This window comes from Penicillium canariense, assembly GCF_028826845.1.
Source record: "Penicillium canariense strain IBT 26290 chromosome Unknown utg000001l_segment0_segment0, whole genome shotgun sequence".
Taxonomy (NCBI): Eukaryota; Fungi; Ascomycota; class Eurotiomycetes; order Eurotiales; family Aspergillaceae; genus Penicillium; species Penicillium canariense.
In genome coordinates this window covers 2,711,246-2,737,386 of record NW_026622728.1, presented here as the reverse complement: position 1 = coordinate 2,737,386, position 26,141 = coordinate 2,711,246, and the positions used below count along the sequence as shown (strand labels likewise).

Here is a 26,141-nt window from a genome sequence, read left to right as displayed (position 1 = left end):
TGGCGATGGAAGTGTTGGATCATGAGCATCCAATTTAGGCGAGGGAATAAGGTATAAAAGGGACCTTGGATACCGGGCAATGTTCTTGTAGAGAAGAGGGAAAAGTCAGTCTGAATAGCATTCTAAAATGGCACCTCTTTTGAATGTCCTGCTTTTCTTAGCAACTACAGCTGCAGCTTTGCCTGCGCTTAGCTCTGGAAATCAATCCAGACCATTCACTCAAACCAGTGTATCTCCTTGGAACGAAGGCGCAGTGACGCAATTTTCGATTCACCCGAGTTGTAATGCAACACAGCGTCGTCAAATTGAGTTGGGATTAGCGGAAGCTGTCACCCTTGCAGCCCATGCTAGAGATCATATCTTGCGCTGGAGAAATGAAAGTGAAATTTACCGAAAGTACTTTGGCAACAGGCCCACCTTGGAGGCTATTGGGGCCTTTGAAGTTGTCGTGAATGGTGATAAGGATGATATCTTGTTCCGTTGTGATAACCCGGATGGGAACTGTGCCCTCAAAGGTAAGCCAGGCCGCCTGGTAACGGTGACTGAACCTATTAACTAATTTCTATACTTAGGCTATGCTGGACATTGGCGAGGCGAAAACGGCACGGATGAAACGGTCATCTGCGATCTGAGCTATGAGACTCGTCGTTCACTCTCAACGATGTGTGGACTGGGCTATACTGTCTCCGGGTCTGAGACCAATACTTTCTGGGCTTCGGATCTGCTGCACCGACTATATCATCTCCCCACAATCGGGCAATATTGGGTTGACCATTTTGCGGATGGATATGAGGAAGTCATCAATCTGGCCGCCGAGAACGCGACCCTGTCAACACACGATTCGGAAACACTCCAGTACTTCGCACTAGAGGTTTATTCTCATGATGTTTCTGTACCAGGAGTTGGCTGCCCTGGAGAACAACACTCACACCGTCACGACGATGAGGTAACAGCTGACACAAGAGGGAGCGAAGCAACTGCCACAGCCACTACTATCGAAGCCCCTTCCACGACATCTGATGTGCCCGCCGTGAGTGAACCTTGTCACTCTTTTGAAATAAAGACAGAGGACTGACTGTTACAGAATTGCCATACCCATGAAGGAGGGGAGCTTCACTGTACCTGAGAACCACAACGTGCTCGTGCCAAGGACCAGAACAACAGAACTTGTTCTATAAAACAATTAGATCAACAAATCACACTCTTTTGTGCCTTGACCTCGTTTGCCCTCCGACACCTAAAACATGAATATGGTCAATCTCGGAATGATATCTGTCATCTCACCAGGCGTCCGGCGAGTCATAAAGTACATCACAGGGCCATTCAATGGGCAGCAATATAATTGAAGAGTATCTCCCATGATGCGTTGACGCAGGTTACCAGGGAGTTCAAGGAGGTCACTCCCGTTCAGATTGCGTATATACTCTTACTAACAATATTACTACATTGAATGTCCTTGAATGAATTGAGTATAATGTCGTGAATGTAAGATTTTCCCTGACAAACTTGAACATCGAATGACGCCACTGTTACCCAGCGGCCAATCGCCCGGAGGATCGGAGCGGAGGGTCGGAGGGTCGGAGGGTCGCGTCCGCCCCACTAGCTTCACAAGCACGCGTTTCTGGTCCCTCAAATTCTCATTCACTGGGCAAAATTACGACATTCAAAATATAATTCGACCTCCGATCACCCAGGGCCTGTGAAATAGCGCTCCCCGCACTTGGTTGTCTCGACAATGACTGCCTTTTTAAACGATAGCGATGACGGAGACCTACGAAACCTCCTGCCGCCAAGCCGGCGAAGGGATAAGCCGCAGTTATCATGCAACCTCTGCAGGAGAAGAAAGTCAGAGCAACAGATCCGATGAAACTCCCGTAGAAAAGCTAACATCTTGTTGATAGGCTTCGCTGCGATAGAGGGCAGCCCTGTGGATCCTGCATCCACCGAGGGTTTTCACTTTCCTGCACTTACGTACACTCCAGCACCACCAAGAGCACTGGTCGTATCGCCAAAGATCGGAGTCAGGGAACTGACACAAGTTTAACAGACCGCATAGGGCAACTAGAAAGGCTCATCGCCTCTCTTGCGGATCATGTCCATCTGAATACATCTAGCCAGGCTGCAGGCCACGGTCCACTGAGCAATGACGCCGATAAAGAACCCATTGATCCTAAAGTGAGACTGTCATCAGATCGCAGCGGACAATCTGAAACTTTTGGCCATATTCAATTACAAGACAGCAAAGCAACTTATGTTGAGGGAACCCACTGGACTGCGATCCTGGACGGAGTACGGCCCTACTTATTCTCTCCGTCGAGGCAAGCCCTCTTTTACTAATACCAAATTATGTACAGATATCCGAACTTAAAAGCTCGGTGCAGGATAGCACTGCTAGAAACTCGAGCCATGTACCGATCACATACCGCAATCCCGAGTTTTTGCTTGCTGGAAGACAGCCTGCAACCAAGGAGGAGATCTTGGGAGCTCTGCCGCTGCGTGAAATAGCTGATAGGCTAATTGCTGAATATTTTGGCAACAAAACTCTTCCATGTAGGTGATTGCAACGATCGGCAAGGCCTGGCTAACAGGTCTTTTTGCTGGGTAGTGATACATGGACCATCATTTCTGAAAGCAGTAAGTTACTGTCTCATTATGGTTTCTCTCCTTCCGCGATGGAAATACATCTCTCCAACCAATGCTCATACTCTTCCCTATCAGTATGAAACGTTCTGGCAACGTCCTAGCGAAGCGCCAATTATGTGGATCGGTAAACTATACGGCGTGATGTGCTTGTCATTACTTTTTCAGCACCATTCCAATCTTGACTTGCAGAACGTTCAGGACTCAGTACAGGAATACAGTGCAAGACTCAACCAGTGTTTGGTGCTGGGCAAGTATCAAGATTGCCCTCCAGATACAATGGAGACTCTTATCTGCGCTTTGAATACCCGATTTCTAGGAAGTGGAGATGCGCAAATGGACGATCTCATTTTCCTTGGTATAATCGTGCGCATGGCCCAGCGAATGGGGTATCATCGTGACCCTTCTCATTTCCCCCATATTTCACCATTCCAGGGTGAAATGCGACGCCGTCTGTGGTCTCTCATTTCTGACTGGGATGTTCTGGTCTCTGCCCAATTTGGACTCCCACGACTCCTCCGCGAATTCCAATCGGATACTGCGCCTCCGAGGAATCTACTGGACGATGACTTTGATGAAGACATCGCGGAGCTGCCTCCGCCACGACCCAGCTCATTTGAAACACCAACACAGTGGTTGGTAGCGAAGAACAGATTGATTTCGATGTTGGGGATGATAACCGATTTTTCAACGTCGATCCGCAGACCGGCCTATGCAGAGGTAATGCGCATGGACAAACTCATCCCTGAAACATACGAATCCACTCCGAGTAATCTCCGAGAACGGCCAATGGGGAAGTCCCTCATTGATAGCTCGGATATAATTTTGCGCCGAATTCAACTCGTCCTTCTCCTGGAGAAGGCAAAGTGTGTCTTACACTATCGCTACCTAGCTCCGGCAAGAACCAACGAGGCATTTGCCTTTTCTCGCACCACATGCATCAAGTCAGCCTTTCATGTCCTTGATTACAAGTTCCTCGTGGACCAAGAAACAAAGCCAGGGGGGCGACTTTTTAAGGAACGGTGGAAGACAATATCCCCGATGTTCAGAGGCAACTTTTTACTTGCGACAACTTTGCTCTGCTTGGAGCTGAACTATCATCTCTCAATCGATTTAGCTGCTAATCCAAAGCAACTACCACTCACAAGTGCTGTGGTACACCAAATCTTTCAGGCTCTGCGAAGGTCATACACCATATGGATTCAATTGAATGGCTTGTCCAATGAATCTCGGAAGGCAGTGCAGGCATTAGAGTTTGTCTTCAGCAAAGCTCAAAATCAGACGAGATATGTGTTTTCGGAAATTCCTATGAAAGCTAGCGGTTCGACAAATGTTGCATTCAGCCAAGGTATAAAAGCAGGTATAGTAGCCCTCGATTCATCACATAATATTTGAACAGACCTTCAGCAGGTACTGATCACTCTGTCACGGGATAGCTTTCCGACCAAGTCAGCCCGGTGTTCCTGAACCTGAAAGTGCTACGTCTTTAGATCAAGCAATGGACATGTCTCAGATGCAACCGAGTGACATTACCTCTCCTTTTTTATACGATAACATCGCCCCAGAATTGTTGGACATGGTAAGCTCAGACCATCAAGCTCGATCAAATTAGACCCATTGTTAATGTTGAACTTACAGACACACAGCGTGGATGAGATGCTTGGGATGTCTATGGGCTATCCTCAGCTGTTGGATTTTCCACTTTGAGAATACTGAAATCATGACAAGCCCGCCGACAGCTATCTAATCATTGAATTGACTGCGGTGAAAATACTCTTCCAGAGAGATTCTTGTATACCAGATCCGAATCCAGATTATAACGCCTGAACAACCCACATCTATGTCATCAACGCATGGGATGAAACGGATCTATGGCGATGGACAATGACCACCGTCAATGTGGAGGTCGGTACCGGTCATCCGGGTACTGCCACCAGCGAGAATGTACACGGTGGGTCCCAAATTCCTCGGACGCCCCAAGGCGACCGTGAAGGGCACCGCGCATCCAAGTCTCCTCTACCTCGGGTCTCTCCTCCAGCAGAGCCTCGGTCACAGCAGTCCGTCTATAGTCATTAAATGGGTCGGCAACAGTTATAACTTCTCAATCAATATCGAGCAAATTCTAATCCCTGTGGAGAGTGTGTTGACGCGAATGTTGGGCTGACCCCATTCTGAGCGAGCGACCGGCACATATGGTGCACGTCGGCCATGGAGGAATTGTAGGCTGTACAAGTCAAGCCCGGAAGACCAAACGTGTGTTAGCGTTTGCATGGTCGATTTCATTGTCTCTAGTACTCAATCGGTTGTCAATCTGGCCCGACATAGACGCGATCATGACAATGCATCTCGGGGTCAACTGACCCACAAGATGCGAGCGCAATGCTTAGCGGGGATGGATGATAGCGTGCGATTACGGGTTGATGAAGATCGAAAATATTCAGATAGCTCTCACCAAAATTCCAATCAGGATTTGCGCTACATATAGGAAACTCATCTAGCCCCTTAGGCCCCAACAGCCAGTTCCACCGCGGACATACAGGGCCGTCATGCAGCAGATTTCGGGAATCAACCTGATCACCTATTTGAGTATTACTTATGACATAATGCAAAATACTGCTCTGGCTAAGGCTCATTGGCATCAATTTCGTGCAAATTGAGTTCCACACAAATTCGTCCATACCCAATGCGATGCGAGTGAACTTCACGGGCTATTGTCGTAATTGTTGTCGAAGCCTTCAGGGTTTAGTAGAGTATTACGGATGAAGGTCCTGCATAATTCTAACAGAATTTCAAATCTCGTTACACTTATGCAATTTATTCGCAATTTCCAAGTTTTATTTTTAGTGACCGCTCTATCTTTATGCATTCTGTTGTTTTGTGTCTGGATGATTTATGTCTCCAGATCTGTTGCCTGGCATATCGAGGCTCGTGTGTGCAACACTAGCCTAATTAGGAGAATGGAACGCAGATCACTAGACTAACGGAAGATCTATCGAGGCGCTATAGGCCATCTTATCGGTCCTCGGGACCTCTTTGCTGTCAGGTTTGCCCCTCCCGACAATGATCAAATGACTTCTCCTCCTGAGCTAAGAATCAAGAGAAGCTCCGCTAAAGATTTATCGGATTCGAAGGCATGCGGCAGCACATTCCCCAGTGTGGTTAGTGGATGTGCACGGCCCTTGCTTCACGACGTTGAATGAATCAAGCTTAAGCCTCGTCTGCCTGTTTCAGGGGTAGGAAAGTAGCCCGCAAGGAGGAGCCGACTCGGCTAATCAAACACAACCGAACATCGGGATTCAACGCCAGTGAATCGTTAAACCCCTGGGCTAGGGAGTGATCATCCGCCTCTTTTCGGAGCAAGACTTAGGAAAAGGATAGCAAGTACAAGGTGATTCCAGCGAGGTTCGTCGCGATAAGAGCTCGCTATTTCATTTGGTCAATTAGGCTCGTAATAGTTTCGGTCACTTTGGCCGATTTGCGCCAAGCCATTCAGGCCAAGCTCTAGGTTCAATGATCGGCGCCGATCTCATTGCCATTAATATTCCACATTCTGTCATCACGCGTCTCCCGCGTTCCACTTGAAGCCCCTGGGGTGAATATATGCGGGGCTTGGTCCTACATAGTGAGTCGCCCCGTTCAAAATTTCCCTCTCGTCGCATGCAGCGATGGCTACCAACTCAGTCATCACCCACACTTGAAGCACCCAACATCCTCGAGAGGCCCGACTGACCGCCATGTCTAGCCGCATCCATTTTGCAGAGCCGATCGCGAAGAAAACGGATACCAGGCCAACCCGGAGGGACACGAGGGATAATACAGCGGGGGAAGAAAAGGGGTCGACGCAAAGACCACTTTCTCCCGGGAGTGAAATCGTTTATCTTACAGGATGGAGACTTGTCCTGACTACAACAGGGTACGTGCTCCGGCAAATACTGGGGTTTTTGGACCAGGAAGGCTGACAGATGATTTGGCGATAGACTTTTGATTGGATTCTTTCTATCCAATTTAGATGTAACAATTGTGAGCGCGTCTCTCACGAATATCACGGATAGCCTAGACGGCTTTGAAAAGCGAAGCTGGATTGTCACTGGATATTTGGCCACTTATACAGGTATGACCCAATATGGAACTCTAGAATCCTCTTTCTCTCCTTGGCTGGTTTCTCTTCAAATACTCGGCCTTAACTATCTCCGCGTAGTAGTTTACTACTGTTGCGTTCGTTACTAATCTTTCACTGTCTCCAGGGTTTATGGCAATATGGACTAAAGCCAGTGACATAGTCGGGCGAAAACACACCACGCTTGCTGCTCTGGTCATTCTGCTCGCATTCTCGATCGGATGCGGGTGTGCGCAGACAGTCAACCAACTGTGAGATCCAATACAATCCCCCATGCTCGTGTAGTTGCAATCTAATTGTTGGCCTAGGATAATATTCCGGGCCCTTCAAGGTATAGGTGGTGCCGGTACATACGCACTTGCAATCCTGTGCATCTACGAGATAGCTCCTAAAACGAAACTCCCGACGTACAGCGGCCTCATGTCATGTTGCCTTGCTTTTGCTTGCCTTCTCGGTCCAATTATCGGAGGCGCCTTAGCGGAGAACTCAGCCTGGAGATGGGTTTTTCTTATCAAGTATGCTAGCGCTCCAAAATTCATATTGAAGAAAATGCTGACCATTATCTTTAGCGCTCCAGTGTGTGCTATTGCCATCGTTATTCTACTTGTTGCGATGCCTAAAAATTTTGGCCTCGATCAACACACACCGTCTTTCAGAACGCGGGCATCATACCGTTCATTCGCTAATCTTGACCTAGTGGGGTCGGTCCTCATGATAGTTGGTTCGTTTTTGATTGTCACCGTCTTAAATGAAACCAATCTCGCATTTTCATGGTCGTCGGGAGGCGCGATTGCGCTTCTTGTACTGGCTGGGGTTTCGTGGATTGCTTTCTTTGCCTGGGAGTGGTATATCTCGGACATCCCAGGGAAAGATCCAATTTTTCCTAAGCGATGGCTCTTTGATCGCCCCTGGATGGGCATTCTCATGTGAGTCGACTTGATGATTATATTACAGATCGGTCTATTCTGACGGGGGATTTCAGTACCTCATTTGTTACAGGTGCACCATTCAACGTTGTTTTGGTTTATGTTCCACAGCAAGCCCAACTACTCTGGGACAAATCGCCTCTCGATTCAGGTATCTATCTGATTGGATATTCTGCTGTTGCGGCTATTGCGGCTGTTATTATCAATTTCGTCAGCTCTAGGGGCCGCATACCGTTCATTTATTCTCTTCTCGTCGGCTGTGTGATCCATACAGTAGGTATTGGACTTCTCTCAACTATCGCTACTTCAAGGGCCTTCCACGCCACAGATATTGGTTATGGAGTTATTGCCGGTGTGGGGATGGGATTGATTCTGGGCACCTTGATGCTATCCACACCATATATAGTTGAGGACAGAGACCTCGGTAGGTGCTCCCATGAGTGACTCGTGATCATAAAGAGATTACCCAATGCTAACTGATCTCGTGTTATCCCCTCTAGCAATTGCCACTGGTACTGTGGTTCAGCTCCGATTTTTAGGCGGTGCTATCGGTCTCGCTATTGCCTCAAATATCCTCAATGGCCGTCTGTCGAATCATCTGCAAGGTGTTCTATCACCGCACCAACTGCACCTTTTCCTTGAGAACGCGAAGTCTATAACGTTTCTGTCTCCTCATCTCCAGGATGAGGTAAATGCTGTTTTTGCCGATGGTTACGCTACGCAGCTGAGGGCCATGATTGGATTCGCAGCTGCTCAGCTACCTGCAACTCTACTATTGATCAAGTTTGGCCGGCCACAGCTTGCGGCCGACAAGGTACACTCAGGATAACATCAATCCACTGGCTCTTTGTTGCAATCATATAGAGTTCCAGGGGTGGCCATCACACACTCGAAATTTGTTCTAAATCCCATTTTGCTCCGATCCGATGCCATCATTTGTTTACTGCGGGGGATCTCCGCTGCGGGGATGGTGCTCGAATCGAGGCCAATTGATCCACCCGACCAACGAACAACCTCGAGGAAACAATCTTTAATCAGTACTTGGCTGAAAACTCGGATATCTTCGTTACTGGCACAAAACATCGCTTGCAGTGCCTCGTCATACAGACAGGGACTGCCGAGACTGTAACCCTATAGCTAAGGTGCGACCTCGCATCGTACCTAGGGGGGTTTTTTGAGGTATAGAAGCAGCTTTAGAAGAAGAGTTCTTCTCTCGGCGCTATTGATTTTCTCAGCTCAAGACTTTTCTATGCGGATTATACGACCTAAATTATATCTTCTATCCAACACAATCTGCTCCCTCCGTGCCCCAAACCAAAATTGCTCTTGAGGCCAAAGTCATTGCTAGTCAACTCAGAGCTTTGATTTAATTTCATGTGACATAATAACCTAAATATTTGACCTCACAATAGCCACCGGCGCGAAATCGCGGGGTCGGGCTCGGTATCGCAGAGTGCTGTCTAATCAGCGGCGCAGCCAAGATCTATTCCATAGACATCGGCGAGGCCGGCGATGACTTCCAGGCGTTGTCCAAACGCTTTCCCTACCAACTGTTCACATTCTAAGTTAAAGTAACGCAGCAAGCCAGTAGTTTTTTCGAGGGCAGTCAGTAAGACTATCGAAGCGGCTGGGCCGCTGCATGGGGTGGTGATGAATGCTAGACGAACAAAACAAAGGCAGCGCTGGATTTCACGACTGAGGAATCGAGGCGCTCTTCTCGGTGAACGTGGACCCCTGCGACTTCTTGACTGGCGATTTCTTTTAAGTGACTTTCAGGAATGGATCAGCTCTTGGGGGCATTCTACACGGCCAGGTGCGCCGAACATTCATCAAGCCTGCCATCTCGGGATCGATTGTGTTGACAGCTTCGGTGGCCTCCTACAGCCCAAACAAGGTCCGTAAATTGGATTTTCTTCTTCTTTTTGGTTTTTTTTGCTTCACAGGCCATCCTTGCTAGATTCCCTCGGTATCCGATCGACTTTACTGGATCCACTGGCTCTCGGCAGCGTGTACCAACTACCCCCTATGGAGCGTCGGAGGCCGATATCCGAAACATGACCCATACGCCGGCATTGGAATGGGCCTCTCATGAAATCCGCGTACATAGTGTTTCTCCCGGCCTGAGGAACACTGTCATAACATATTGGGTGCCCCAACAGCTTGACTGGGAGCAGCAGTTGAAATACTACGGGGGGATTCTTCGCGTTTGGTCGAGGTTCAAGAGCCTGGCCGGTGCATGCGTGTATCTGCCGAGCGACGCTACAAGCTATACAACCCCGATTGTATTGGTTTCTTGAGATGTCATGTCTCGAACAAGGGTGATTTCGTACAGCTTCTAGTTACTCCAAATTTTATACTTAAAATACAGGAATTTAGTGTAGTTTGAAGAACTGCTACACATTCGCAACTCGGGGCGTGGCAACCGTCTTACTTGCAGATTTTCCCTTGCTATGGGTGTCGACCACATTTTGAACACACTCAAGGACGTGCCCTACAACGTCCGGGCCGGTAAATTTGTCTGACTGCTTCCTGACCAACAGCAAATGCGCCAGCGATCTTCACTTCAATGCCATCATGTCTCGTTACTCTCCCGCTGTTATAGCCAAAGACGAGACTTACTCTCAAGCTTAATTAAAACCAAACGGTGTGGGCGGGAAGGCTTTGATAGGCTTCATGATTGCCGTGTAGGTTTTTATATATCTCTTACCTACAGTCATCCTCGCTCCTCACACCTGTGATAGTCTACGGGCTTGGTTTTAAACATACATTTAGACTTCAGTATTGCTTCTGCGTTGCAATTCTTGAATTCTATTGTAGCACATCATATCCCGAATTTAACCGGGCAATTGAGCGTGTGGTTTACCTATTTATTGTTGAAAATGCTTCCGTATCCCCTTTATGGATGTGGACCGAATTTGGCATTCCCTTTCCGGCACATTCCAAATACTGGCTGAATTCCGCCGCTCACACTCATTACCTGACATTGGGGTTAGCCAGATCCCAATCTTACGTAGGTAGTTCACCACCTGCATTGAATACGTATACTAGGAGAGATGGTAGATCCTATCAATTTTCATTGTTCAGAGCTCTATCGCCCACAGTTCTGTGTATGAGAAGACAAATGAAAACCGAAAAAATACCTATGTGATCCTACCTGCCTAGGCGCGCTAAACTTTACCCGATAGACGTACTTGTAGATGGAAATATATATCTGGTAAGGTTGAGAAGGGACCACTTTAACAACAATTCCTACCATGCGTCAACACCCATTTGAAAAGAACCTAGGTAGTCAAGTGTCTTGACTCGCTAACTTACAGCCCTAGGATATTTATGCTTTTTATAGAAACATGCCTACACCTAGTAAAATATGTAGTTATAGCAGTCCGCGGACGGGCTGCTGACTCTAGGTACGAGCTCATCCACCGTTGAGTGGTTGGTGATCGTCAAGTACCGGGCGCATTCTGTACGGGTGAACGATACATGCCCACGAAAACTACAAAACGACATAGCCAACAGATTTGCCTTCGGGGAAGGCGAATACAAAAGCGGGACTGAGTTGGTGTGGCTGTACACATGGGCTGCCTTCCGCATGTTGTTCTCTGCATTATCTATTTATGTATCGAGTGGTTTTTACCCGCGATCGGTTGAATCCTCCTGCAGGATCGATCAGCATGTTTGCTTTTTGACAGCAAAAAGCCGTCCACACTCCTGTTCGCGCTGTAGGTGACACAGCGCATGTACGCTCATTTCGTTCGGCGTGTGATGAATCGAAGGTCAGGTTGGTAGATCAGTTTTTTCGTGGCCCTGAAATCTACAGACCGTAAACAAGAGAATACAGCAGTGAGATTTAGACAAACCCATTGCCCTATCTAGCTAAGTTAGGCCGACCCCGTGTTGAGCCTAAATACTGCGTGGTTTACAGAAAAGGTACACGCTATAGGCTGTGCTGGGGACCAGGTGGGCTCCTCGCATTGGACTGGGTGGGAAGGACACGAATGCAGTCCATGAGAGGGGCGCAGAGTTTGTGATGTGACCAACTTGGCTGCCAGGTATGCACTCGAGGCACCGGGCCAATCACACGGGGTCTTGAGCTGCAGGGGAGACAATTCTTCCGCCGGCGTAAGGTAGGAATGTTTGTTCAGGGTGGCACAGGATGTCCCAATCAAGGGATGGAACAGACACTGTCTGGCAGGGGAGGGCCTTTATTGTGAGCCACTGCAATTCAGTTGACCCGTACAGTTGCCCCAATCGCAGGGTTGTGGAGGTGATTGCTGCGAAGGAAAAGGGGGAGAGATGATCGCAGGGACGGGAAAGGGCACCTGTGCTTTCCTGTCAGGCTTCACTTGATCACGCCGTAGCAGCCGGCTATTTTGCCACCACTCTCATTTCAATTGGCTGTTTTCGTCATCACCCGAGCGATGAGACTGTCTCGGGCCTCCTGGACTTGGAGCGCATTCCAGGTTGACACGACATTGTTTATGTATGGGAGTATCCCAGCTGCGACCACTCCCATCGAGGCAATCACACAACGACTCCAGACCAAGTCGACTGACACATCCCAGCAGCAGAGTCGAAGATCCCTAGCCCACAGAGAATCCCGGAGGTCGCTGTCCAAGATCTGCCGAACTGGGTTTCTCCCCTCTCTCCCTCTCGTCTCTGAGAAACAGCGCGATGAGCCTGCATGGACTCGGAGTGATTGGGGCCCAGGTGGCCGCATCCATCAAGAGCAACGATGAGAAGCACGCCTCGACGCCGAAGATCCAGTCCCCTTCGACGTCGATCCAGTCAACGCCCTCCATCAATGAACCCCGCAACCTGGACTTCGATCCGCACGTCGGGGCCAAGCCCTACTCACCTTTCTATCGCCATGGATCCCCCACCATCTCGCAGGAGCAGCTCACCTTCGAGACCAAGAACGAGAATCGCGAGCGCAGCGGGTTGAGGGATATCGAAAATGCAGGCCCGTACTCGACGCGAAACGAGAGCCCGCGACGATCGAAGCTGTGGGAAGCTGAGAATCAGCCACGGTCATGTATGCAGTCCTTGACCACCCGACAGCGGATGGCCTTGAAAGCAGTAGTGGCTGTGGTGACGGTGGGAAGCATGATTGCCATCGCCCTGGGAATCACCGCCGCCGTGGGGGGCGCGGCATGGAGAGCCAGTGCAGAGCAGACGGCCCTGGGTGGATGATGGGTGAGTCCTCACTGACCGCGGCAGAGTAGCGAAACAATGGCTGATCATCTCGGACAGATCCTGATTATATTACCGTACCGACTCACTCTCTTGACTCGGGGAGACACCCTGGTCGGCCGTTCCTTGTCATCATCACCCGGGCCAGCGTTCCTACATCCTCATGGTGGTTTTGCTTTTCCTTTTCGTATGACACGACAATGCAACTGCCATGGCGGAAGGGAGTTCTGGGCGCATGGACTTGTGAACCCCGGGCGAATCATAGACGGGATCCCGTCCTGATAGATCACAGGGGGAGGATGGGGGCGAGGAAAGCCACAGCATTTGCATTGTACATTCCCTGCATGCGCTGGTTGATCTCATTGTACTCTATGCCAGCTTATATATCTTTTTTTTTTTTTTTTCTTCTTCTGGTGACGTTTACCGTCTGATGCGATCCGACAACTGTAGTTGGACCGCGGTGTCTGCTCGTAGCGAACCAGCTCGTTAAGGGACTTGCACTAAAAAGTCCCCACTGCAGGAACAACAACGGGCCGGGCACGTGACCCACAGCACCTACAAAAGGACCGCAAAATCTCACACTCTACCTTCTTTTCTCTCCTCATCAAAAAGTAACAGAACCTGCCACGACCCTCGCTCTGTCTTCTGGACGAATTCCACGGCGATGTGTTGCCTTCGGCCCCTTCTGGGGCTGATCGGTTCTGGAGAGTATTTCTTCCCCGATAGGAAGTTCGCCTCCCGTTGGGTCCTCTTCAATGAGGGCGATGGGAGGGGAATGTCGAAGACGGGAAACATCCCCCTTATAAGGAACGCTGCATGGTTTCAAGGAACAGTAGAACTACTGGACTTCTGGGAGTAGGCGGACGCCCATGTTCGAGTAGCAGTGGGAATTGGTTGCTCAGCCGCCGCATGTGTGGCGAGCCTCGTAGATTTTAAATTCAAAACTTCCGCTTGCTGAGGAGGTCCTTGGCCCCAGCCGCACGTCCGTCGCGTATGGCCTGACTGTGTTGCTTGCCATTAGCCAACCAGCACAATGCTTTTGGATGTTTTCGCCGGCCAGTGCCTGGTTGATTGACATCACATGGTATCCCACGGTATGGAACATGTCACGGCGGTGTGTTCCCAAGTAGACTGCTGACGGTTGAGCGACAAGGGCTCCCCCATATTTGCATCCCTTTAACCTTGGGCTCAGCGGGATCGACGCGCCCCATGCCATCATGGCCTCCGTACCCGGCGAGGTTCGTGAAGTAGGAAGACGATCAGGCTCGACCAAGGGGCCCTCCTGGTAGACATGCTATTCGCGCTCGTGAATACCAAGGCCCCGGCGATGCACCCCCGTCCATAGTCCGAGGAATGCCACAGCACCACCGACGCAGGAAATGATCCGGTGTTTGTTGATACTTCGAGCAGCACAACCCAAACTGTTGACGTGATCACCATTCCCAGCGGCATTCTGATGGGGGTTGCTTGCTTGGCCGAATCTCAATGCCCAGTTTCTGGCCAAGCACTCACATTCCATCGTCATATAGCCCTGGTGGTCATGAATGCTAAGCAAGTACTAAAGGTCTAGCGACCTCCTGCGGCCGGAATGGTTGCTGCTGCTATGTGTTTGGGAGTATCTTCGAACTAATTCCGCCATTCTTTACGTGCTCGCCCATAGCATTGGATTTACAGTCACTCTTTTATCACAGACAGCTGCCTACAGCTTCTTTTATAGTAATATTCTATCTTGCGCATCTAACATCATGAAGGGCTTTGTTGGCGGCATTCCTATTGCCCTGTTGGCCGCGGCCGCCCAGGCCATGGAGCACAGCACGGTGAGTTGACTGCGGACGAGGGTGCAGAAGGCGCAACATCGCTGATGGTTGACATAGCAAAACGACCAGGGTATGCAGACCCGCGGTCAGTACTCTCACCCCCACGTCGGTGGCACAGCCATTGGCGGGCCGTCTGGCAATGATGAGGACGGTGGCTTCACAGTCCCCTATGGGGCCAACGTGCACGCGCATACCAATGTCGATGAGTTCAGCAAGGACGACCACTCTGTCAAGGTCAAGGACACCAACGTCTACCCGCCCGCTCCTGTCCCGGGCCCCTATGGCCCTATTTTCGGACCGGGTGAGGGCCCTTTCCCCAAGCGCAGCCGATACCCGCACTACGGAGGCACGGTGATCGGTGGTCCTTCTGGAAATGACGAGGGCCAGACCTTCGATATGCCCATGACCGCCGATATCCACACCAATGTGGACGAGTACGCAAAGGATGACCACTCCATCAAGGTCAAGAACAAGGACATTCACCCTCCTCCCGTCTTTGCTCCCATTGGTGCGCCAGTTCACCCTCCGGTGGGCTTTCCTGGGCCTCCGGCCGGCTTTGAAGGCCCCCCTGCTGGGTTCCGTGAGGGGGCCAATGCGGACGGAGACTACTACGATCTTCCGGCCAGCACATTTGAGAAGCGCTGGGACCCTGAGGTTGGTGGGACTGCCATGGGCGGCCCCAGTGGCGGCAGCTCTCCCTCTGGATTCAACAGTCCCTTTGTTTCTGGTGGCACCGCTGAGGGTGGTCCTTCCGGTGACGATGAAGGCGAGGACTCCGGCGACCCTCCCTCTGGATTCAAAGGTCCCTTTGGATCTGGTGGCACCGCTGAGGGTGGTCCTTCCGGTGACGATGAAGGCGAGGACTTCGGCGGCCCTCCCTCTGGATTCAAAGGTCCCTTTGGACATGGTGCCACCGTTATAGGTGGTCCTTCCGGTGACGATGGAGGTCAGAGCTTCAGCAATCCGATAACCGCATCGGTCCATACCAACGTGAACGAGTACAGCAAGGATGACCACTCAATCAACGTGAAGCACAAGGATGTCTATCCTAGTCCTGGACCCTTCGGCGCTCCATTCAAGCGTGGCTGGGAGCCCGAGATGGGTGGCACCGCGATGGGTGGCCCCTCCGGCGACGATGGTGGCCAGTCCTTCTCTGCCCCAATCACTGTGGACGTGAGCACTGATGTTCACGAGCACTACGAGGATGACCATTCCATTGATCTCCAGAACACGGATGTCTATCCCCCTCCGCGTTTCCCTCCTTTTGACGTTGGTGGCGGCCCTGGTCCTTACATTCCCGAGGGTGGTGCTCCTTTCCGCCGCGCCTATTCCCCGTCCCGCATGGCTGACGGTGGCACCGCGATGGGTGGTCCTTCCGGCGATGATGGAGGCACCAGCTTCGGTAACCCGGACTTTGTCGGCGTTGACAGCAATGTCAACGAGCACAATGAGGACAACCACGCCATCAAACTTGATACCACCACTGTGCACCATCCTCACCACGCGGTGCCTCACATGCCGTGGATGCCCTACCCCGAGGAGGCCCCCGTTGCGCCCTCCAAGCCCGTCATGGTCCCCGAGGAGCACCCTGCTCCTCCTGCGTACGCAACCCCTGAGGAGCCTCCAGCTTCTCCCAACACCCCTAGTCAAGACCATCAGGAGGTTCCCCAGTGCGATGCCTCGGTCCATGAGGTTGTCCGCACTGTGACTAAGACTAAATACAAGGAGGTCCGCTCCACGGAGACTGTCTATGCCACCCCGGTGGTGTCCCAGGCTGTCCAGACCACTGCCGCCGTGCCTATGTCTGCTGTTCCTGAACAGTCCTCCTATGTCGACCCCAAGGTGGCCTACTCTGCGTCCGTCACGCACCCTTCGGAGTTTGCCTCGATCCCCGCTGCCCCCTCCTCGTCCTCCGCTCCTTCCAACAGCTACAACTATATGTCTCAGGCCCCCATGAGCTCCAGCGCTGCCTATTCCTCGATTCCTGTGCACATCCCCATGACCACTCCCTCGTCTAGCGCGATGATGTCCGTGGCTACCCCGTCCAGCAGCCAGAGCCTGCCCAGCGGTGCCGATCCCCTGCACAGCGCTTCTGCCTCGCCTTCGCCCCATGACATGATGTTCACTGGCAGCGCTGCGCGTGTCTCCGGCGGCATTGCCTCCGCTGTTGCTGCTGTGATGGGTGTCCTTGCCTTGGTCCTGTAATATCAAGGACTCCCGTGAATCCGTTCATTCCAGTGACGGGGACCTTCTCCAACCCTGACTGTTGTATTTTCACTCTTTCTTCTATCCTTTCGTATTGTGTCTTTCCGTATAACTTTGTGAAGCTGTGAACCTCCGCGCCAGTCGCCATCCGGTTTAATGTTGCACGCTTGTCTCAAATGAGGTGTCACGAGTATTTATTTTGAAACATGATTTTGATTTCTACCTCAGAAGTTTTCTGCCATTTTCTACTTGGGAAACCTAGGAATCGCTTTCATCCAACTTGAGTAAGATGGACCGCTAAGCCTGGCCCTCCGTCGTGCTTGGTAGCTGTCCAGTTGCCACTTACCTTAACACGTTCCTCGTCGCCAATTCCTTTTGAGTAACCATATCCCCCAGGTTTACGGATTTGCAAAACTCAATATCACCCAATTGGTTAATCCAGGCTATCGAAACCATTTTCTTTCATTCGTGGAACGTTCTCATCCAATGATGCCAGGTCCTCGTATGATATCATCCATTCATCATTCCCAGACTCTGCAATACGGTGACATCAACCAGTCAAGATCAGGGAATCCACGTATTTACTAAGATTTGCCAATCATCTATAAAACCACACTCCAGAAGCAAATATTTACCTTAAATCTATCGCGCTGAACTTTCCATCCAAACGCCCTTCTATTTCAGCTACAACTACAACCCTCCAATAACACCTATCTTATCACGACAATTCATAATGAGTCGCCAACAGCAAGACCCTCACCAAGGCGGGAGTATCTCCGACTTCGCCGTCGATGGCACCACGATGCCCAACGATGCCGGCCGAATGAATACAATCCCTTCCGTGCCACGCCCCGACCAGCGCGCCGAGAACCCCGCCTACGACTACGAAGGCACCGCCCAGCCCTCAACCGCCTTCGCAGCCGACAACGACAGAGACCTGCCGCGCTCAACCCGCGATGTCGGGCAGACAGGCGAGGTCCTCACTGGAACGGGCAATACGCTGCCCGCGAGCGTTGAGTCGAAGCGTGCGTTCATGGGGACAAACATCCCCGGCGGCACGGGTAATGCGCGTGACATGAAGCATCATAGCCATAATCGCAGCCAGTTTGATCGGTATGCGAAGGAGGATGAGGATGCCGAGGAGAAGATTGGAGGGAATAATTTGCGCAATGAGTAACGAGTTCTGCGCTCTTGCCCGGGTGCATTAGATGGTTAAAAAGTTTTGAATGATTGCTTCATACCGTGCTCGGTAGCCCCGAGTAAATATCATACACTGGACAGTTCAAGTATAAAGCTCAGATGCATCCGGGCCAACAAAGCCTTTGTAGATTTGGTCCAGTACATCTCGCTTTCTCTTTCGGTCGGCCATTTCTGCTTCTTCTTCCTCGTTCGGCTCGCCGTCCGGTTCCCGAGAGACCCAAGTGCGGATGGTCCCATCGCCATGGGCAGAGAATAGTTCGAGGCCTTCCCCAGACGCACCGTTCCCACGCCAGATCAAGTCGTTGATGCGTGCGGCACTGAGGGCACTCGACCGGCCACGAGACACTTGGGATCCCCCCATCAGCCCGGGAACCCGGAGGCGCTTGACGAATGTCCCCTCGCGAAGTTCAAACATGAATATTTCGCCCCGGTCATCTTGCTCATTGAAGTTGGGCCACAGGAGTGTCTCGTGGCCGGGACTCATGCAGCCCTTGGGTACCAGAAGCGGTGCTCGCTCAGCTAGATGCGACGTCGAACTGTTCCGCACTCGAGGGCCAAAATGCACCAATGTGTTTGCGCCCGTCGTTGCATTCCACACCCGAATGCGCGAATCCTGTCCCGTTGTAACGATATGGCTGCCATTGGACGTCCACCGCACGCCGGTCACAGGTCCATTATGAGCGCGCGTATGCCGAGAAAATGCTGGTCGGCTTTCGAATGATGCGGGTACAGATCCAGAGCCCGGTGCTACCAGTCCCACTGGATCGTCCATGTCCAAGGTCGCAATTGCAGAGTTATGACCGCCTCGCCGGACATCGAATATGATTACGCGGTTGTCCACCGAGCCCGACGCAAGCAAGTACGGCCGGTGTGGAGCCCAGCATACCGATAAAACGGCGCCATTGTGTCCTGGCAAGCCATGCGTGGCTAATCCCGATCGTAAATCCACTAAACGCACCGATTGTTCTGAAGTAGCCACCGCAACTAGCAGAGTAGACCCCGGCTGGGAGGCAAACGAGTGCGCATATGGCGTACAATTGAGATTGAAGGTATGGACTGGGGTAATCGCGGGCGATTGGAGGGCAGAGAGCTTCAATGTGCCGTCGTGGGATGTAGAGAAGATGGTGGACGGAACGGGGTCGAATGGGTATATGGAGAGGGAGGTTACAGCGTGTGTATGCGCGTCGTTATGTGATGATTTGCTCACGGTAGCGCGGGCGCGGTGGATATGCTCGAGCTCCGATCCTCTACTTTCAAGGTCCCAGAGATGAATGGATGGGTCTGCGCCGCCGGAGATCATGCTACACGGGTTAGAAACAGGCGCGGGGAGAACCATAGCTTCTTTTTTGCACGTACTACCGTCCTTCAAACTGATCAATCGCCAGACAGTTCACGCCAGACTTATGGGCAAATACATTTCCCACTAGAGGATCCTCTCGATCCACAGGTGTCGCGCTATCTTGAGGTTGATCCGCAGCTGCGGCTCTGCGACTGGAGAATCGAATCCCCGGCGCAGGCTCGAGGTGGTGCACTAGTCGTGTGGTTTGCGCGACATGGAACGCATTTGGCGTGACAGACCCGAGGGCTCTGTTCAGAAGATAGGAATTCATTCATTCATCAGCGCTGCTGCCCAGAGGTAGCGAAGACCTCAAGGGAACGATGGATCGGGTACCTCGATCGGGTGACCTCATCGGATTAAGGTTGTGCCGGCGCATTTAATTTTGGGGCTGTCCTTCCAATATCTTTCCAAACTTCCCTGTTGAGGATGTGCTGAGGCCTGCTCGATGCTGATGGTAGCAAGAGAGGATGTCCTATGGCAAATCGCTCAATCTGAGCCAGAACACCTTTCTCGCTCCTCCCGAGGCCGAGGTTGACATTCCAGAAAGCGAGTATTCATACAGACAGAGCAGACGCACCACGAATCTCTACGATGCTGTTGCTGGTAAGAGCCGATATCGGCAACGTTCCGTGAATCATCGATCTGACCTTTCTCAGGCCGCGTCAACCGCAAAGGACACCATCCAGCGGAGGCTTTTGCCTCCCGCTACCGCGACACAGCCTCGTCGGGAGCTCGCTCTCTGCGGCCGGAGGAGGTTCTTTTTCGCACGCAGCACAACGTGACGGATTCCGGGGAAGAAGGGAATTACTTTGCACATGAGAATCTACCCTCCGACGTTGCACTCCCGAGCTCCGAGCTCCTCGAGGCTATTCACGCCTACACAGCTGATTTTTACGAATTTGCCACGGAAGATCATGGCCTCCACGACCACCAAAGCATGGACGAGACAGCCCTGATTGCGATGGGGATCCTGGTAGAGGAAATGGCTAAAGAGGCCCTGGGCGAAACGGGTGACTTGGTGCTCGTGGAGGGAGAAGAGCTGACCGACGACGAGCAGGCGGGTGTCGAAAGCGACACCAGCGCCGGATCGCAGTCCCGAGAGCGCACACGGCGGAGGAAGAGGTCACACACCGGCACCAACAGCATGGTTAGCTCACAGGATAATCTGAAGGGCGTGCGGCGGAAGTTCAAACGGCGAAAATTGAAGGGCGGGGCTTCCACTACCGACGCGGACACGGAACTCGATGAACGATGATTGCAACGATGCTAATGCGATTCCATCGCCCAAACATCATTGATCTTCTGTACGCCCAGTAGATGCCTTCTCATCTATGAATTGCACCCCGAGCGCGGACACTCCCGGCTTGCGCAAAAAGGCTCTGCTGTCTGCACACAGCCACCCTTGGCTTGCAGAAATTACGCCCATCGAGATACCATCCAAATGACAGCGGCAGCAGGAACGATCCTGGGCCCGAGGCGTATGATTTGGCGCCGTTGACACAACTGGCAGATAGTGGCGGAGATGGACGGCAATCTCACGTCAGCCAAGAGAAGGTTGTCCAACTGACAGCGGCTGGGCTTCGAGCCATTTTTTTTCTGCTCATCTCCCTCTCACCTGCAGCTGCAGACGCCTCAACCGACGATTTCGTTGGTTAGTTGGCGCCATTCCCATACCCTCCACCGGTAACTTTGGCCCCCTGTTCTTTTCCAGCGAGTGGGATCCACGAGGACTGTTGACCCGTGGCTCGTAATCCAGCTACCAGTCTCGAGAACCTTGTAAGCGACTTGTCTAGCCTCTTCGCATCTTATAATGGTTCGAGGCTTGTTCATGCAGGTCTCTGGTGGTCTACATTTGTCCGCGTGCCCGCCATCATACAATAGGGAAGTTGAAATTGATAGCAGTCTGTCTATTGACGCAACGGGTTCCAAATCGATTGTTTGAGTATGTAAATGAGTATGTAAATAGTGGATTTGGTTGGTGAAGAAAAGGGGGAGGGGGAAAGAGTAGTCGATGGCTGGTGGCGAGCGAGCTCGATGGCCTCCCAAATTGGGTTTCTCCCCTCCCGTCGCATGTTTTGCTTTTGCTCACCGGGCACGTTCGCGATTGATAAACCTTTTTACACGTGAACCAGGGAAAGGAGATCCCGTCCAGAACACCCAGTGGACCACGGGTCTCTAGCGGACGACATCATGGTACGTGGCCCGCTACGGAGAGATCTTGCCCGGAGCGTTTGAGCTTTAACGGCCCAAAAGGCCCGCTACACTGCTGGAGACGAGCCCACTGACGCGTCCTGTGGCCGATGCAGCCCAAGCTTTCCAAAAATGACAAGCAGGATCTGATTTTGACTCACCTGCGCGCCACCGGCACCTGCCATACGCTGAAAGATCTGGAAAAGGCACTCCCCACCGTGGCCGCGATCCATAGCATCCAGGTCAAGGAATACATCCAGGCCCTCGCGGACGAGGGCAAACTACGAGTCGAAAAGATCGGCAGCGGGAACTGGTACTGGAGCTTCGGAACCGACGAGAAGCACGCCCGCGAGCGCCAGTTGGCCCGGGTCAAGACAGAGGTGGAGACGGCGCGGAAATCTTTCACCGAGGCAGAGGCGGACCTGGCCGCTGAAACCGCACAGCACCAACAGGAAGCCGAGGATGCCGGCTGCGATGCGGAGCGAGAGATCCTGCTAGCCAGGCAAGCAGAACTTCGAACGGAGATTCACCGGCTCCAGTCTACAACGTCTGCACACGACCCAGTGCGCAATAAGAGTGTGCAGCAGCTTCAGGCGGAGCTAGCGGAGTTTCGGAAACAGGCCGTTCAGTGGACCGACAATAGTTACATGCTGGAGGAGTATCTGCGTCGGTTGGCTGGCGGGGATCGGGAACTGGTCGCGATGGTTCTGCGCGACTGCTATGGAGCCGAGTACGTGGACGGGGAGGGCCTACGCGAGCTAGAGGCCTGACACGGACGCATCGCGCAACCAGGTATGGAATCGCGGGTGCGAGCCTTACGGTGCTTCTCCGGGTCCAGGAGAAGGGAAAAGCTTAGCATGGGTAGAGTTCCAGGATGAAACAAGGATTATCCGACACGTCTGATTCCAGAGTAGCGGAATACGGAGTAGACAACGCTAGACGTGTGGGCAGAGTGATAATCCCTCCAGATGCCCAGAAAGGGGGGAGACTAGTTGAGCCACCAAGAGAAGCTTGACCGTGCGACACACGAATCGAATCCCATCTGGGCCGGTCTCGGTTCTCCGCCCGGGGGACTGCTGGCGTGATGGCTTATCGTGAAGTCGGCGACCTCCCCACTGGCCTCGACCGGCTACGACGCACTTGACTGCCTAACTTTCCTTCTTTTTTCCCCCCCCCCCCCCCCCGGGTCTCCATACCCTTTCCTGTTCCCAACCTGCCTCTTTCCTGCTCCACCCCCCCACTGCCAGTGCCACCGCCCGCCTCCTCTCTTCCCTTCAACCTCCTCCGATCTTGCGCCACACTCTCAGTCCCACATTCCACCTCCCGCGCCTCTCCTTCGACCTGCAAGCTTGCCCTCGCGAGACTCTTGATCATCTCGCCCTTCACGCCCCAGCTCGCCTTTCCCTTCCCCCCCACCCCCAACGCCAACAACGAGCCATTACCCATCCGTTCGCAACTGCCTCCTCTGTCGATCTCCCTCGCACGAGTGTTCCCACCGGGGCTGACTCTAGATCCCCGCCCTGCGCTTCGGTGTCGCCGCGAAAACAATGCGGCCCGCGGGCTCTTGGTCATAGTTCCCATTCCTCTCTTAGGATTCGGGAATCTCGTGCGTGCTGTGGCGCGAACACATACCGTGGCGTTGGGAATCAGACCGTGCTCTGCGGACGCTGTCCTCAACGTCAGATTCCCCCCCCGACGACAGGAACGTGCGACTTGACGGACCTGTCGCTCGATTGGACTCTCTCACGGGGGCTCTGTGTGTCTTCCCGCTCTCTCCGACTCCCTTCCCGCCATCTCGCGTCCTGCCCCAGGGGTCTGCGTCGTTTTAGTCACGATCTGCGACCCATCTGGTCCCGCCGCTCCCCTTAACTTCCGTCCCCGCATCTTGTATGGATGCAGCAGCAAGATAGCGGCTGTGTGTCATGTCCTCTCACCCTCCCGCCCAGACCCCTATGTCGTCGGTCAGTCGGAATCACAACTCCTTTCTATCCAAATTTCGCTCCCCCCTGGGCAACCGCAATCGCAGCATTACCGACTTCTATATCGACCCTGACGACCCATGGCGCTCGTACTTCCCCGGAGACGTGATCAAAGGCACGGTCCTCGTGACAGTCGTGCGGCCGGTTCGCATCACGCATATAGTGGTTTGTCTGCATGGATATGTGAAGGTGTTCAAGAACGCGATCCCTGCGGGGGAAGCCCCTCCCGATTTGGGATTCCTTGGACCCGGGCGCGGCCGGCGAGGCGCTGAATATATGGGCAACGGTCTGGCCACCTTGTTCGAGGACGAGGTCGTTCTCTGTGGCGACGGTCGTCTCAAAGAGGGCATTTACAAATTCCGCTTCGAGATGGGGCTTCCGCCTTACGCCCTCCCCAGTAGTCTTAATGTGTGTGGTCCTTCATCATCCGATACCCTAAATCAATACTGACGTGCACATTCGCAATTTTCTAGTTCGAACGAGGCACCATTGCATATTCGTTAACATCTACCCTGACCCGACCGACGACCATGAACCCTACACTGACCTGCCGCCGGCGGGTCAATTTCCTCGAAAATATTGATATCGCACCTTTCCCCGCCCCCAAAGCCCGCATTGTCACTCTAGAACCGGTTTCCAAGCGATCCAAATCCAAGGCGAAAGCCAAATCAACAACTTCCGACGCGACTGCTGCACCAGACACCGCCTCCATAGATACTCCAGTCAGTGGTGTGGCTGCAGCGGTGGATCATCGCCCGCCGCTGAGTCCCTCTCCGAGCAATGTCAGTTCTTCTAGTCGGCCGAGCAACAGCAGTCAGAGCTTTCAGGTCGTCAGCGACCCAAGCTCCTCAACAAGCACGGGCGGCCGGACCAGCGAAGGTCGCAGCGCGACCCCCTCGATCTCGGATAAGACGATCACCGCAAAGGCCGAGGTTTTGCGCGCAGGCGTGCTGCCGGGCGATAGTTTGCCCATCAAGGTTACGATCAACCATTCGAAGCAAGTGCGCAGCGCGCACGGGATCGTCGTTACATTCTACCGACAGGGCCGCATCGATCTGCATCCAGCAATCCCCATCGGTTCCACCGCAGCTGGTAAAAAGCCGGTCTATGAGGACTGTTATCCACGCTCCCGAACGGGACTCGGGGGATTGACTCTTGGCACCAGTCGCACCAGCAGCACATTCCGCAAGGATCTGTCGCAGACATTTGCACCGCTAATTGTGGACCCGAGCACCATGACCGCAATTGTCAAGACATCCATCCGTGTTCCAGAGGACGCATTTCCCACCATCACGCGTGTGCCTGGGGCAATGATCAATTTCAGATATTATGTCGAAGTCGTGGTTGACTTGCGGGGCAAAATCACCTCTCCCGATCGCTTCATCCCCCGATTCAACATGGTTTCAGGCGGCAGCACCTTTTCGCCCAGCGGCCAGATTCTTAACCCAGCCGATGCGAATGGGAGCGGCATCACGACCAATTGGGGAGGCAATATTCTGGATACGGACCAAATTCGCCGGGAGAAAGGTGTCGTTTCAGTAGCCTTTGAAGTAGTGGTTGGGACTCGCGATACACAGCGTGGCCAAGCTACGATTGAACGCAAACCATCCACCACTACCAGCTCTTCGGCGTCTCATACCACACCTCAAGCTTCCTCGACGATGGTCAATCCCGTAGACGGAGAGGATTGGCCTGAAGCTAGCCCGATGCCGAGCTCCCACAACGAATACGGGGGGCAAGAAGACTATGATTATGGGTTCCCCCAAGAGGGCCACTGGTCAGAGTATCCCGAGGATTACTCGCAACCGTTCCAGCCTACCGGCCCAATGACGGCGCATCCAGAAGTGGAAGAGCCCGTGGACGAGAAGACCCGGTTACGACGTCATGAAGAAGCCCTCTTGCCTAGCCAGCCACCGGAGGAAGACGAGGCAGGCCCATCCAATGCTGAAGTGCCCGTGCCAACCGCGCCTGTCCTGCCCGATGACCACCATCTGCAGGACTACCAGCATCTCCCGTCAACCGCCGTTGATGGCGTACCGCACGCCGTGCGATCTGCTGAATCGCTGCAGACTGTGGTTGTGAACGGCCATTCCCCAGGCCCCAGCGAGCCTTCGGCTCCGACAGACGATAAACTGGAGCTGGAGCGCCAGCGACTCATGCAACAGGCTAGTGCCCCAAGTGTCCCACACGAGGAGACAAATGGCGAAGCCGGCGAGGGTCCAAGTGCTCCGACTGTCCCGACTGCGCCGAACTTCGACGAGGACGATCAATTGGTGGGCGGCACGGCGCATGCGGACGAGTCTTTACCTCGATACCAGCGATGATTGATTGTTTCTTTGGGCGATTGGATTCTAATTTATGTACATTTTGCATTTTGGGGCCGGGAGATTTCTGGACGATACCACGATTCGCATAATTACGAACTCACGGCGCTGGTTGAACTACGCGGCGTTGAGAGCCCCCATGTACCATAATCTTGTGTCTACCTATCAGCGCGGACACGTTGACATATAACTATCGCCTACTCCGTTGCTAGCC

The 26,141-nt window shown here is 52.7% G+C and overlaps 11 protein-coding genes across 11 annotated transcripts; 10 read left to right on the top strand and 1 right to left on the bottom strand.

Annotated features, from left to right (window-relative positions):
- Positions 1–127: 127 nt before the first annotated feature.
- Positions 128–1,126, top strand: aspf2 (major allergen Asp F2; the record flags this gene model as incomplete). The annotated part of the gene is made up of 3 exons (XM_056683074.1): positions 128–515; positions 573–1,030; positions 1,085–1,126. 3 exons carry the CDS (start codon positions 128–130, stop codon positions 1,124–1,126), a joined length of 888 nt encoding a protein of 295 aa, XP_056546680.1.
- Positions 1,127–2,919: 1,793 nt separating this feature from the next.
- On the top strand, positions 2,920–4,347 carry N7482_000948 (fungal specific transcription factor domain-containing protein; the record flags this gene model as incomplete). The annotated part of the gene is made up of 3 exons (XM_056683073.1): positions 2,920–3,988; positions 4,077–4,219; positions 4,279–4,347. The coding sequence occupies 3 exons, from the start codon at positions 2,920–2,922 to the stop codon at positions 4,345–4,347; spliced, it is 1,281 nt and encodes a 426-aa protein (XP_056546679.1).
- Positions 4,348–4,524: 177 nt separating this feature from the next.
- N7482_000947 (uncharacterized protein) lies at positions 4,525–4,716 on the top strand (the record flags this gene model as incomplete). The annotated part of the gene is made up of 1 exon (XM_056683072.1): positions 4,525–4,716. One exon carries the CDS (start codon positions 4,525–4,527, stop codon positions 4,714–4,716), a length of 192 nt encoding a protein of 63 aa, XP_056546678.1.
- A 1,658-nt stretch (positions 4,717–6,374) lies between these two features.
- N7482_000946 (uncharacterized protein) lies at positions 6,375–8,512 on the top strand (the record flags this gene model as incomplete). Its single annotated transcript, XM_056683071.1, has 7 exons — positions 6,375–6,553; positions 6,618–6,751; positions 6,885–7,008; positions 7,066–7,272; positions 7,327–7,683; positions 7,740–8,107; positions 8,184–8,512. The coding sequence occupies 7 exons, from the start codon at positions 6,375–6,377 to the stop codon at positions 8,510–8,512; spliced, it is 1,698 nt and encodes a 565-aa protein (XP_056546677.1).
- A 3,842-nt stretch (positions 8,513–12,354) lies between these two features.
- N7482_000945 (uncharacterized protein) lies at positions 12,355–12,873 on the top strand (the record flags this gene model as incomplete). The annotated part of the gene is made up of 1 exon (XM_056683070.1): positions 12,355–12,873. The coding sequence occupies one exon, from the start codon at positions 12,355–12,357 to the stop codon at positions 12,871–12,873; it is 519 nt and encodes a 172-aa protein (XP_056546676.1).
- Positions 12,874–14,618: 1,745 nt separating this feature from the next.
- CweA (uncharacterized protein) lies at positions 14,619–16,895 on the top strand (the record flags this gene model as incomplete). The annotated part of the gene is made up of 2 exons (XM_056683069.1): positions 14,619–14,690; positions 14,748–16,895. 2 exons carry the CDS (start codon positions 14,619–14,621, stop codon positions 16,893–16,895), a joined length of 2,220 nt encoding a protein of 739 aa, XP_056546675.1.
- A 733-nt stretch (positions 16,896–17,628) lies between these two features.
- On the top strand, positions 17,629–18,072 carry N7482_000943 (uncharacterized protein; the record flags this gene model as incomplete). Its single annotated transcript, XM_056683068.1, has 1 exon — positions 17,629–18,072. The coding sequence occupies one exon, from the start codon at positions 17,629–17,631 to the stop codon at positions 18,070–18,072; it is 444 nt and encodes a 147-aa protein (XP_056546674.1).
- Positions 18,073–18,177: 105 nt separating this feature from the next.
- On the bottom strand, positions 18,178–19,705 carry N7482_000942 (WD repeat protein; the record flags this gene model as incomplete). The annotated part of the gene is made up of 2 exons (XM_056683067.1): positions 18,178–19,396; positions 19,452–19,705. 2 exons carry the CDS (start codon positions 19,703–19,705, stop codon positions 18,178–18,180), a joined length of 1,473 nt encoding a protein of 490 aa, XP_056546673.1.
- A 196-nt stretch (positions 19,706–19,901) lies between these two features.
- Positions 19,902–20,689, top strand: N7482_000941 (uncharacterized protein; the record flags this gene model as incomplete). The annotated part of the gene is made up of 2 exons (XM_056683066.1): positions 19,902–20,037; positions 20,091–20,689. The coding sequence occupies 2 exons, from the start codon at positions 19,902–19,904 to the stop codon at positions 20,687–20,689; spliced, it is 735 nt and encodes a 244-aa protein (XP_056546672.1).
- A 1,045-nt stretch (positions 20,690–21,734) lies between these two features.
- Positions 21,735–22,394, top strand: N7482_000940 (putative GAJ protein; the record flags this gene model as incomplete). The annotated part of the gene is made up of 1 exon (XM_056683065.1): positions 21,735–22,394. One exon carries the CDS (start codon positions 21,735–21,737, stop codon positions 22,392–22,394), a length of 660 nt encoding a protein of 219 aa, XP_056546671.1.
- Positions 22,395–23,546: 1,152 nt separating this feature from the next.
- rim8 (pH response protein PalF) lies at positions 23,547–25,927 on the top strand (the record flags this gene model as incomplete). The annotated part of the gene is made up of 2 exons (XM_056683064.1): positions 23,547–24,011; positions 24,077–25,927. 2 exons carry the CDS (start codon positions 23,547–23,549, stop codon positions 25,925–25,927), a joined length of 2,316 nt encoding a protein of 771 aa, XP_056546670.1.
- Positions 25,928–26,141: the final 214 nt, after the last annotated feature.